Below are 13,240 nucleotides of genomic sequence, written 5' to 3'. Positions count from 1 at the left end.
TTGGAACTACTCAAGCCCCACCACGGACTGAGGACAGGAAGACAAATAAGTCACCTTTACACCCAGAAACATCCCTACCTGGATCTCAGTTCTGAAACCAAACCAGCTGAAGCCTCCCTCTTGAAGTAGGTTAACTGAGCGGGTGGCCCCTAACACCACTTCTCTCCCCAGTCAGACTCGAAACACATGGGAAAAACCCAAACCCAACTCAGCCTCTGGCACTTTCAGAGCAAGGCAGGACCTGCTCTCACCTGAGCCTTCTGACCCAATTACCAAGTCCTGCAACTGAAACCTTCCCCTGGGAGCACAGCTCACAGTGAGCAGGCAAGGGTGGCATGCATTGTTCAAGTGCCCCCACATTCTTGGCCGTGGCATAGGGTGTTTTGTAGGGCAGCATGTGAAGCCATCAAACCATGGAGTACATTTACACCTTATAAGGAGTAGGAACTTCTTATTCTTCCAAGGTCAGCTTGTACCTTCTACTCCCTGGTCCTAGCCCTACTGGAAGGGGGATGGGGCAAGGGAAGGAAAAAGAGAACAGGGAAATAGGCAGCAAACTGGTCAACCAGGTAAGGGGCTTTTGAGGATTTCTATTGCTGTACTGGTAAGTCCTGTGACTGGGTCTGTCAGATATGTGAAGTCCACCTCTTGACTGATCCTGGACTTGAAGAAAAGGGCTTACACCCAGAAACATCCCTACCTGGATCTCAGTTCTGAAACCAAACCAGCTGAAGCCTCCCACTTGAAGTAGGTTAACTGAGCGGGTGGCCCCTAACACCACTTCTCTCCCCAGTCAGACTCGAAACACATGGGAAAAACCCAAACCCAACTCAGCCTCTGGCACTTTCAGAGCAAGGCAGGACCTGCTCTCACCTGAGCCTTCTGACCCAATTACCAAGTCCTGCAACTGAAACCTTCCCCTGGGAGCACAGCTCACAGTGAGCAGGCAAGGGTGGCATGCATTGTTCAAGTGCCCCCACATTCTTGGCCTTGGCTTAGGGTGTTTCATAGGGCAGCATGTGAAGCCATCAAACCATGGAGTACATTTACACCTTATAGGGAGTAGGAACTTCTTATTCTTCCAAGGTCAGGTTGTACCTTCTCCTCCCTGGTCCTAGCCCTACTGGAAGGGGGATGGGGCAAGGGAAGGAAAAAGAGAACAGGGAAATAGGCAGCAAACTGGTCAACCAGGTAAGGGGCTTTTGAGGATTTCTATTGCTGTACTGGTAAGTCCTGTGACTGGGTCTGTCAGATATGTGAAGTCCACCTCATGAGAGGACTGATCCTGGACTTGAAGAAAAGGGTTTATTGTAGTTGATGCACAGCCCATCAAGAAAAAACTAAGGCAACAGGGCCATGACAAAGAGCTGCACCTGATAGGGAAGAAGCAGCCACCTACAGAGATCAATGATTAAGATCTAGAGCCCTGGGTTCTCAGTGTTCTCCCAAGATGGGACTACACATGAGCACTCCCGCCTCAGCCCCATGGGAAGCAGCTCCAGCCTGGCCTCTTCTGAGCCCTCTCTCCCTCTCTGCCAGCCCTCTCCACCTTCTGAAAATCAGCCAAGATTTCCCCCACCTGCTACCCGGTAATTAAAACTCTAAAAACAGGCAGAGAGAGAAAAATTGAAAACTACCAAAATAACCGAGAGGAGAATGGTTCATTATGTCACATCCACAGGCTACAATATCAGGCAGCCATTAACGACGGATGTTAGAAGAATTTTTACTGGATTTGGGTAAATGTTTACAACATGAAGCTAAGGGGAAAAAATGCAACACACAACATTCACTATAGCGGTAGCTCCACCTTGTAAGATAACATATGCTTTTTTGTACATATGCACGTACATATGGAACTGGAAAAGGGAAAGAAATACCCCAATGCAACAAGATATTTGTAATGGTTACCTAGTGCTGGGATTATGGGTGCTTTTTATACTCTCCTATATACTTCTACATATGATTCACATTTTCCTACAATGATATGTTTTGATTTACAATTTTAAAAAAACTACGAGAACTATTTCTTTACCCACAGGACAATGACATTTTTTTATGAAGGATGGTAATAACAATGCTTCATATATGCACAGGTACCCACTCTCAAACACACTAAAATCAGAGTTCTCTTGCCACCCAAATCCCAATGTCTGCAGAACAAACTTAGCCGAGTTGAACTCATCCCTGGTATCTCTAGCTGCCATCACAGCAAAACTCAAGGCCTGTCTCTCTAACAGGTATTTAACCAGCCCAAGGACGAAGATGCCAACCCATCCACTTCCCTCACAGCAAGCATAGAGCAGGGACACAATCAACCACCCCAGGGCACTAACTGTCCTCTCTCACACCCCCATTCCAAGGAGCTGATCCTCTATAAACTCCCCCACTGCCACCTCTTCAGCCCCTGCCCAGACCAGTTTTCAGGGCACTGCTACCTCAAAGCCGAGTTTTGGCCATCAATGGTTTTGTACAGAATAAAACACAACTGCCATTTCTTGCAGACAGGTCTCCTAATCCTCCTGAAGGGAAGTGAAATGCCATCCTCTAAGTTCCTCAGCCTTCCCTCCATTTAGTGTAGCCCTGCTCAGGTATAAATTCTGAGCTTCCAGCTTGGAGTCCCCACACCCTTACTACCTGCTGGACTGAAGCTGGTGGATGGCTAAGGGAAGTTGCTGGGTACTGGGTGCTGCTGTTGTGCATTATACAGACATCTAACCCTAAATTACTGTCCTGGATCAGCACCGCCCTTCACCAATCCTACTCAAGGACCTTCTCCCTCTCCCCTTCTGGCTTCCACTTGTGACAAACGCCAAGAGAACACGTTGGGGCACTGTGGCCCCCTTACCACAAAGCCGGCTCCCTGTAAAGAGTGGCACCCCAGGCCTCCTTTCCAGTCAAGCCTGGGAGACTTTCTCCATTTCTGCACACCCACCCGCTCCTTCAGGCAAAGAAGGCCTCACCCCCAGAGCAACCACGCCCGGCTCCACCCTCCCCAACACCTAGCTTGGCTACTTGGAAATCCATGGGTGTCTCCCAGGCCCAGGGCAAGGGGCCTGACTGAGCTAAACAAACTCAAAGAGGAAAAACAAACCGGCCAAAACTCCTGGCCGCCCTCACCCCCAATTTCCCCAAACACCCACCAGGACCAAGGGCCGGCGGGCCTGGGAAGTCCCCTCCCTCTCTGGGACACAGGCGCCAGCGGCCGGCCAAGCAAGTTCCAGCGGCCAAGCAAGTCGTTAAGACCCAAGGAAAGCGGGGCGATGTCTTAGCTCTATTCGATGGTGGGGTGGGTGGGGGCCGAACGCAGCGCCCTCTGTGTCGGCGGGGAGGGTCGGAGGGGCCCAGCGCTACAGAACTGGGACCGCCCCAAAGCTCCCTGGAGGGAGGGCGACAGGCACCCAGCCCTAGTGGGTATCCCCAAACAAGCAAATGTCCCCAAGCAAGCTCTCCCACCCCACGCCCCGACTCCCCAAACTCTGGAGCGGATCCTTCCCTACCTGCGGGCGTGTCTCCCCCGGTCAAACTAGTCTCCAGAAGCTGGCGTCCCCGCCTTTCCTCAATCCGGCTACCAGAAGCGGAGGTCCCCCCGAACTCAGTCCGCGGCTAAGGTCACCCCGTCGCCACCGCGCTCCTCGACGGCTCGGTCAAGGGGCGCCAGGCTCTGCGCAGTAGGGACCGCGGGTTCCTCTTGCAAGCCCACGCAGCCCTCACCTGCCCGGCCCAGGTGCGCGCGCTCACGTCAGCGCCTCGCCCCAGGACGCCGCTGCCCTCTCCGCCGTGCGGCCACGCCTCCCAGGTGTGGCCACGCCCTCCGGCGGCGGGGATTGGCGAGTGCGAGAAATTTGATACTCGGCGTTCCAGGGCGGCCGGCCCCGCCCAGCCTTTTCCCCACCCTCCTCCCCCGTTTCTAGCCCGGCTAAGAAAAGTCCCAGGCTCAGGCCTAGCCCTTACTCCTCAGGGCTGGTGGTCCTGGGAACTGGAAGCGAGGGGGAGGTCAGATCTCAGTCGAGAGGGTGCCTCCCCTCTCTCACGCCCCATAACTACCCTGAGGTAGCCTAGCCCTTACTCCTCAGGGCTGGTGGTCCTGGGAACTGGAAGCGAGGGGGAGGTCAGATGTCAGTCGAGAGGGTGCCTCCCCTCTCTCACGCCCCATAACTACCCTGAGGTTTGGAGACGATTATGCTCAAATAAGGGTTTTGAGATTCCGGGCTGGCCCTGCTACCCGTGGGCCGGTGTAAGTAGGGTTGGATAGGGGAAAGGGACTCAGGACACTCGGTCCTGTCTGAGCGTAGCCATGTGGCTTTCAGGACTGGGAATTTGCCTTTACTCTGCCTCTCACCCGTGTGACCCTGGATAGGTTACTTCGCTTCTTGGTTCAGTTTCCTCATCTATTCAGTCAGAATAATCATTCCTGTCGTTTCTAGTCACTGTGGTGCCATAATTAAAAGCATAGCCTCTGGAGCCAACGACTGTACTGAGTACTGTAGGCAATTGTAACACAATGGTAAGTATGTGTGTCTCTAAACATGGATAGAAAAGGTACAGTAAAAATACTCATGGTATAAAAGATAAAATATGGTGTATCTGTATAGGGCACTTACCATGAATGGAGTTGCAGGACTGGACGTTGCTCTGGGTGAGCCAGTGAGTGAGTGAGCGTGAAGGCCTAGGACATGACTATGCACTACTGTAGACTTTATACACACTGCACACTTAGGCTGCACTAAATTTGTAAAAAAAGAAAAATCTCTTTCTTCAATGATAAATTAATCTTAGTTTACTGTAACTTTTTTACTCTATATCCTTTTTCCTTTTAACTTTTTTATGCTTTTACAATTACACTTAGCTTAAAACAGAAACACATTATACAGCTGTGCAAAGTGTTTTCTTTATGTCTTTATTCTATAAACTTTTTTATATTTTTAAAATTTTTAGTTGTCTTTTTTATTTTTTTACTTTAAAAACTGAGACACAGCAGACACATTCACCTAGGCCTGCAAGGGTCAGGGTGATCAATTGATCTTCCACCTGCACATCTTGTCCCACTGGAAAGTCTTTAGGGGCATGACACACACAGAGCTATCGTCTATGATAACAATGCCTTCTTCTGGAACATCTCCTGAAGGACCTGCCAAAGAGGAAGTGTCACTCTTTTCAGAAATATGCCCCTGGTGGTTTGCTTGGTTTGTTTCTTTTGTTCACCATGGATTTGAATGTAAGCAAATAATGAACATGAACATTCTTCTCTATTAATGAAAACTTTTTGGTATTGGGGTTCATGTTTTCAAACTTTTTTTTAAGCTAGTCAAGTGAAGCAGTAGGAGTGGAGAAGAAAATAATCTGTAACTGGTTGTGATCAATTAGTTGTAAACACCATTGCACTCGGACACCCCATGTTTTCAAACTTTTTAAGGAGCTTGCTGAGCTCTGCAAAAAACTTCTGCTAAATCCTTCACTGTGAATTTTCTAGGAGTTTATTCATCTTCTTCTGTAGTTTCCTTTTCTCTTGCCTCTTATTCAACTATGCATTCCTGTTCCAATTCTCACAACTCCTCATTGGCGAATTCCGTCAATTCCTCAGAAACCACCTCTAGGAGCTCCTCAATGTCATCCTCATATGCATGTCACTAGACAATAGGAATTTTTCAGCTCCATCATAATCTTATGGGACCACCATTGCATATGCAGTCCATTGATGACCAAAACATCGTTATGTGGCACATGACTATACTACATATAAAGTGCTTAGAACAGTGTTTGGCACTTATCAAGTGCTACATATGTATTTGAAGTTATCACTGGTGTAAGGATAAAAACTACCGTACAGACAGTGCCTCACAGAACAAGAGGTCATCTTTGGTCATTACCTGAAATTCAAGTCCTGTGTATTCCCTAACATGTGCTTAATGAGAGTTCACTGACCTTCCCTGTTCATATAGAGGACATGCTTACAGGGAGCTGTGCACCAGTGAGACAAATCCATGCCCCCACCGCCACCCCCCTGTACCCTGCCCTTCCCCTCCCCCCGCCCCAAGCTCTGAGGTGTCCCAGGTGAGATGAGCATGAGCAAGGCACTTAGGTTTTGGTGTTTAAAATAAAAAATGAGAGACCACGGAGAGGTGATGTTATGGATTGAGTTTTGAATTGTGTCCCCCCATCCCCCCGCCCCAAGCTCTGAGGTGTCCCAGGTGAGATGAGTATGAGCAAGGCACTTAGGTTTTGGTGTTTAAAATAAAAAATGAGAGACCATGGAGAGGTGATGTTATGGATTGAGTTTTGAATTGTGTCCCCCCAAAAATTTATATGTTGAAGTCTTAACCCCCACAATCTCAGAGTGTGACCTTATTTAGAGAGAGGATCTTTACAGAGGTAATCAAGTTAAAGTGAGGTCATTAAGGTGGGCCCAAATTTAATATGACTTGTGTCCTTGTAAAAGAAAGGACACATTTGAACACAGAGATAGACATGCACAAAGGGAGGATGATGAAGAGAGATTCCGGGAGAGGATGGCTATCTACAGGCCAAGGAGAGAGGCCTGGAATAGATCCTTCCTCCACAGCCCTCAGACACCTTGATTCGGGACTTCTAGAACTATGAGACAATAAATTTCTGTTGTTTAAGCCACCCAGTCTGTGGTAGTTTGTTCTGGCAGCCCTAGCATACAATACGAGTGTGTTGCAGAGCCCCAGATTAGTAATAATGTGGACTTGATTCCTGGTCCCAATTTAGCTTTAGGGTGCAGCCAGAAAAGGCCTGGGAAGGCAGCAAGGCCCTGAGGCCTGACTCAGCCAGCCTCTGTCTCAACCACTGCCCTGTGGCCTCTCTTCCCTTCCATGAGGACTAGCTCATGAGGGCAGCCAGCTCTTGACTGCTAAATGAGCTCGCCGGACAAGCAGCATCTTCCATCTGGCCCAGAGCTGGGCTCCTGAGACCAAGCAAACCATCCTACAGACCACCAGTAGACTGTCCTTTGGGAGCCAAAAGCCCAATGGCATACAGGGATGAGCCCTCACACAGGCACTCACTTTTGCACTAGCTGAAATTCCCATGATGAAGGTGATTGTCCTTAAGGATTGTTGTTGTTGTTTTTTTTTAGGGTTCAGTTTTTTATTTGATGTGTTACAAAAGAGGTTTAATCAAAAAGATCAAAACCCATGTCATCATCAGACTCCTCAGATTCTTCTTTCTTTGCTCCTACTTTCTTCTCAGCTGAGGCAGCCGTGATAGAAAGGCCAGGACCTCCTGCTGGTGCTACACCAGCTGCTGGAGCAGGTCCACCAACCCCTATGTTGCAGATGAGGCTCCCAAGGTTGACACTGGCCAGGGCCTTTGCAAACAAGCCAGGTCAGAAAGTTTCAACATTTACACCAGCTGCTTTAATGAGAGCATTGATCCTCCATGAGGGTCGCCTCGTCATCATGCAGAATGAGAGCCAAATAGATGCAGGCAAGCTCAGAGACAGAGCCCATGGTGCAGGCTAGTGCAGGGCTGGCACTTCCAGGTGCTGTGCTAGTCACCAGATGAAGTGAGGGCCTCACCACAGCGCAGTCTTAGCTTCCTCCAAAGGACCGAGCACCTTGGCAGCAGCTGAGGAAAGGGGGCAGGATCTTCTTTAGGAGACACGTGTTTAACAGTCAGAACATTCAAGCTGGGGGTGTCTTGTTAGATTCTTTAGTCCAGGGATAAAACTGAATTAGATATGTTTGTTTGATCCACACAGTATTTTGAAAACCAGGAGATTTCACATAAACATCCAGATTCTCTTAAAAAGTCAAGAGCACTGGACACCATGGCCAACAGTTCCACCTGGCAACAGCTGTCCAGTTAGAGGGAGTCCACATGTTAGTCAGGACAAACCCACCCTATTGGGCTCACTCATTTACTTTATTTATTTATTTAGTTTTATTTTTTATTTTTTTAAAAGATGACTGGTAAGGGGATCTTAACACTTGACTTGGTGTTATCAGCCCCACACTCTCCCGAGTGAGCCACAGGTTGGCCCTCACCCATTTACTTTAATTGCCTAACCCTGTAGGCATCTGAGTTTGCAACCACTAGTCCAAATTCCCCCTTTTTCACAGATGAGAAAACCGAGGCCCAGAGAGATCAAGCAATTTGCTCAAGGTCACATAGCAAATTAGCCACAAAGCCGAGACTAGGACCCAAGCCCAGAGCTCTTTCCATTTGAACCCTTCCCAGTACCCCAGTCAGAGTCTATTCCTACTGGTGCTACGTGGGTCATTAAATATATATTCTTAAAAACCACCCATGGATCTAGGCACTGTTGATATTACAGGGAACAAAAAAAAGTTCCAACTCTTGTGTCACTCTACTGAAGAATCAAAGAGGGGATAAAGCAGGAGGAATTAAGGTGGAAATCAGGGGGAACTTCCTCGCTCTTCAAGTGACGAGCCCTGGCAATACACATGCTGAAGTCTTCTTTGCTTGAGACACACCTCATCTGCTTGGCCTGAGGAATAAGAACACCTCATGAACTCTTGTAAAGACTCTAGAGGAATCAGTTCCTCTGTATTCTCAAAAGAGCCCCTTTGGGATTTAGGCATCCCCAGTGTGGCTTGGACCTGACATGTTCCCATCGTTTTTGGCCTCCGCCACTACTCAGGTGGAGCTTTGCTGACTCACTTGTGAGTCTGAGTTTCAGGCAGTGGGATGTACATCTCAGCACAGGGGCCCTGATTCACAGCCACAGAGACAGGGAATTCCCCTTTTCTGCTCCCAGCCAGCTCTTACTTAGTGGGGAGGAGTCTTTTTCACCACCCAGAGACTTTAACCTCTGCAATATCAGACCTGTGACAACAAAGCCATTAGACCCAAAGCCCACTCTCTTGGTAAAGCAGAGGGCGTAGCAACCGGGAATGTTTGCAAAGGCTCAGTACAGTGGAGAATTTAGTCTTACTGCAGTCAGTGATAACAAATAACCTCTGAGGCTGGACTGCCCTTTGGTGGGGTTGCTGAAGATGGGGAGGGAACGTCAAGCTAACCACTCCAATTCTGTGCTCTCTCAAAGGAACTCAGACCCCAACCAGCCTTCTAAAAGGCATTCTGGAGCCTGTCAGGTCTATCCCGAATCCTTTCTTAACCTTGGTTCATCTCTGGCTCCATCAAGTATTCAAGGTCCCAGAGCTGCGGATGAGCCTCATGCATCGCCTGAGCCACAGCCTGCACTGTAAAGCACATTGGTTGTTACTTGCTTACTCTCCTTCCCTCCGTTCTTTACCCTCTGTGGATTGCCTCCTAGAATATGCTCCAAATCCCAGAATCATCAAGGTGGCAGGGAGCTGCAGTAGGCTGGCAACAGCAATAAATACACAAATGAATCCCGTTTTCCAACCCAGGCAACGCCTCCTAGAATATGCTCCAAATCCCAGAATCATCAAGGTGGCAGGGAGCTGCAGTAGGCTGACAACAGCAATAAATACACAAATGAATCCCGTTTTCCAACCCAGGCAACGGAACAGACTTTGGCTTGGGACTCTGAGAGAATTCTTCACTAAAAGGTTCAGAGAGACATTGGTAAAGGGTCACAAAAATGAATACATTTGAAATGACAAATGTGATAATTATCCTGATTTGAGCATCACATATCGAACACAGGTATTGCTACCTGATGCTGTACCCCACAGATAAGTACAATCAATTATATTTCAATAAAAAGAAAAACTTAAAAAATTAAAATTAAAAAAGAAATAGGAGGACATTTTGTAGAAATAAAAATAAATAAAGTGTTCAGAGTTATTCATTTCTGACTCTCTTTTTATCCTTGAACCCAGCTGAGCCCTCGTAAGGGATCTCAAAAAAGTAGCCTTCTTTATTCCAAACTCAGATCTACGTGGGAGGAGGAGGAGGAAAAACAAGGCCCAGTAAGTCACTTGGAAGCAAGCTCCCCCCGGGGCCCTGTCTTCATTTTTCCTCCCCTCCAGTGTAAATCTGAGAGTCCATGTCCCATCTCCCCCTGGCATGGGGAGCTTCCATGGGCTCTGCAGACGAAAGAGCCAAACAAGAAACTATGACTACCCTGAAGGTGAGGGTTCATATTTCTGATTTCAAATGTACTGTCCTGTTAGGACAGCAGTGACCTGATTTTAGCTTCATGGTCATCAGCGAACAACCTATCCTGTGATGATACACTGTGTCGAAATGAGAGAGTGGATGGACGCTCTCTGAATTTGATGGAGTGCCGTGTGGACGGGAGCAACTGTTCCTGCTATGATCTGCTCTTTGTTTCCTCTGTGTAAATCATTCTCTCCATGCCTGGGTCAAGTCCTTGAGGGCAGCAAGGCGCAAGCCAGGCAGGAACTCTTGCAAGCCAGGAGATCCTGGCACGGTGCTGGTCTCAGTCTGAGCTAAAGGAGTACTAGACAACTTGTTGACTTCAGAAAAATATGGAATCCTTGGGAGACGTGTGGCAAGAAGCTGGGCTTCTGTTCAATATGAATGATTGGCCACATGTGTTATCTCATCTCCCTCCCCAGACCACCCCAGTATGACGACAATGAAGCAATTACGAGAGAGACAGAGAGAAAATAATGCACAAGGTTAAAAGAGTAAAAAAAGCATGGGAGGGGAGGTAAGAGTGGATGAGAGATTTCAACAAAAATGTTAGGAGAAAAAATATTATTTCAACACAAGTAGGGCGTGGGGAGGGCTGATGTTTTAGCTGCAAAGCTTTCAGTACTATTTGATTTTTAATAAAGATCTACATAATATTTAACAAAAATATTGTCGTTACTTTTTTTCTAAAAAAGAAGAACTAGTTCTTAGGGATTTGGGAGACTGAGTGTCAGACCTTTCTCTGGCACTTAGTGACAGCAGAGCGTGTCACTATTGCTGTCTGAGCCAGAGCTTCTTCATGCGAAGGTGCTGAGCAAATTTCACAATTGCCTTCTGGCCCTAACAATGCCTAGCTCTGTGATTAAATTCTAGAGGCAGCACTGAGGTCCTCAGAAAAACAGACAGTGCTTTGGAATAACTCAAAACTTGTCTCCAGTTTCCCTTCTCTCACTTCCCACTTGTATGAGCTGTCTGAGCCTCAGTTTACTCACCTCCTAAATGAGAATGCTGCCTATTTCACAGGATTGACAAGAGAATCCAATGAAATAAATAAAACAATAACACATCTCAGAAAATGTTTTTCTCCAGTGCTGCCTCCTCCTCCCATCTGTACAAGGATCTGGCACAGTTCTGGGCACTCAGTATTCACTTAAAAGCCTACGGCATTAAGAAATGTGTTACTGGGGCCGGCCCGTGGCTCACTCGGGAGAGTGCGGTGCTGATAACACCAAGGCCCCGGGTTCGGATCCCTACATAGGGATGGCCGGTTAGCTCAGTGGGTGAGCATGGTGCTGACACCACCAAGTCAAGGGTTAAGATCCCCTTACCGGTCATCTTTTAAAAAAAAAAAAAAAGAAAGAAAGAAATGTGTTACTGTACATTTATTCTCGGGACAGGGAGGATGTGAAGCATCTCATCTCTGTTGATTGGATTAGGAGCGAGGCCCAGGTGTGGGACTCAGTGCCTAGTGAGCACTTCCCTTGAGGAGACATGGCTGATGAAAGGACAGAGAAGGGAGGCTACCAACAAGAGCAAGTAGCAGCCACACCTCTTCACCCCTCCACTGTAGAAACTTTCTCTTAATGTAGTCCACTACCCAGCCTCAACCTAGACCGGCCTCCTATGGTTCTGTGGAAGAGCTCGTGATGGTGTCCACAGGGATTTCCACTCTCTTGTGTGGCTCTGGACCAGCCAGGGAAGGCCTACAGACTACCTTTCATGCTAATTTCGCCACATTGCCTAAAACTTTATTGCATAGCATTCAAAAAGGTCATTTGATCTGGTCCCTGTCCCTAGACACTGACAGCCAGAACCCTACCTCCTTTCCTACAGCTTGAATCCCAATCTCAAGCTAAGCTGAAGCCTAAAACATGACTAGATGGTATGGGGGGTTACACCAGTCAAGGAAGGAAGGGGAGATGTATATACAAACACAGGAGCTCAGCATTGATCTCGTGTAACCCCTGGCCTGGAGAAGCCCAGAGTCAAGAGCAAACGGGGTTTAGGTCTTTCTAGGATAGACCCAGAGTAGAGACCTCGTTCCACCTCACATGAGACACAGCATCCCTTCTTCATTCCTCATTCAGCAAATATTGAGCATCTACTGTACACCAGACAAAATCTCTGCCCTTTTGAAACGTACTACCTCCCACTGTCTCCTTCTATTCCTACCAAAGCCCTCTGTTTAAACTTTTACTTATTTCCACTGTTGTGACCATCTCCTAATCCCTAGCTTCCAGCCCCACTCCAATCTATTCTACAGCCCTCTGTGAGCTCCGATCCCATCACTCTCCTGCTCAAAAACATTCCATGATCTCCTAATGTTTATTGAATTGAGAAACTTTACTTGTCCGACAAATGTTTATTGTATATCTCAGGCTCTTTTCTAGGTGCTGGGGATATAGCAGTGAGCAAGACAGACAAAATTTCTGGTCTCATGATGCTTATATTCTGGTGGGGGAGACAGACAAGAAACAAGATAAATAAGTATGTTAGTCGATGTTATGTTCTAAGAAGAACAACAGGACAACTAAAGGAGGTTAGCAAGAGGCAGGAGTGGAGTGAAATTTTAGATAGACTAACCAGGGAGAAGATGACATTTGAGTCGAGATCTAAGAAAGTGATGAAAGGAGCAGTGTGGATATCAGAGGGAAGACCATTCCAGAAAGAGGAGCTGGCAAGTGAAAAGGCCCAGGGGCAGGACCATGCTTGCCCCATTAAAGGACCAACAGAGGGGTCAGTGTGGCTGGAGCAGAGTGAGAAGTGAGCGAAGGGAGAGTCGTGGGATGTGAGGTTTGAGGGGAAAGGACTTTTACTCTGAGAGTGATAGGGAACCACTGGAGGCTTTTGAGCGGAGTAGTGACAAGAGGTAACTTGTTTTGCAGGATCACTCTGGCTGCAGTGTTTAAGATAAACAGAAGGGAGAAAAGGGCCAAGCAGGGAGACCACTGGGAAGGCCGCTTTCTGTCCCCAGCCTTCTTTTCCAACCATATCTCCTACCTTTCCACTCCCCTTCAACCATCATAAATTCATCTTACTTAAATACACTTTATACCTGCTGACCTGCCATCCTTGATGAAGTTGCCCCCACTTGGAATATTATTAATAACAACTGGAATAATAGCTACTGCTTAATAAGCATCAATAATTCCACTCAAACACTTTT

The 13,240-nt window shown here is 47.5% G+C and overlaps 1 protein-coding gene across 1 annotated transcript; it reads right to left on the bottom strand.

The window, feature by feature from the left end:
- Positions 1–7,135: 7,135 nt before the first annotated feature.
- Positions 7,136–7,472, bottom strand: LOC103598257 (60S acidic ribosomal protein P1-like). The gene is made up of 2 exons (XM_008582242.1): positions 7,405–7,472; positions 7,136–7,334 (listed from the first exon to the last, which is right to left on the bottom strand). The coding sequence occupies exons 1-2, from the start codon at positions 7,470–7,472 to the stop codon at positions 7,136–7,138; spliced, it is 267 nt and encodes an 88-aa protein (XP_008580464.1).
- Positions 7,473–13,240: the final 5,768 nt, after the last annotated feature.

The sequence above is a fragment of the Galeopterus variegatus genome, unplaced genomic scaffold, assembly GCF_000696425.1.
Source record: "Galeopterus variegatus unplaced genomic scaffold, G_variegatus-3.0.2 Scaffold2550, whole genome shotgun sequence".
In the NCBI taxonomy this organism is placed as follows: Eukaryota; Metazoa; Chordata; class Mammalia; order Dermoptera; family Cynocephalidae; genus Galeopterus; species Galeopterus variegatus.
The sequence above is the reverse complement of the archived record's forward strand: the minus strand, read 5'-3'. Positions and strand labels throughout refer to the sequence as shown.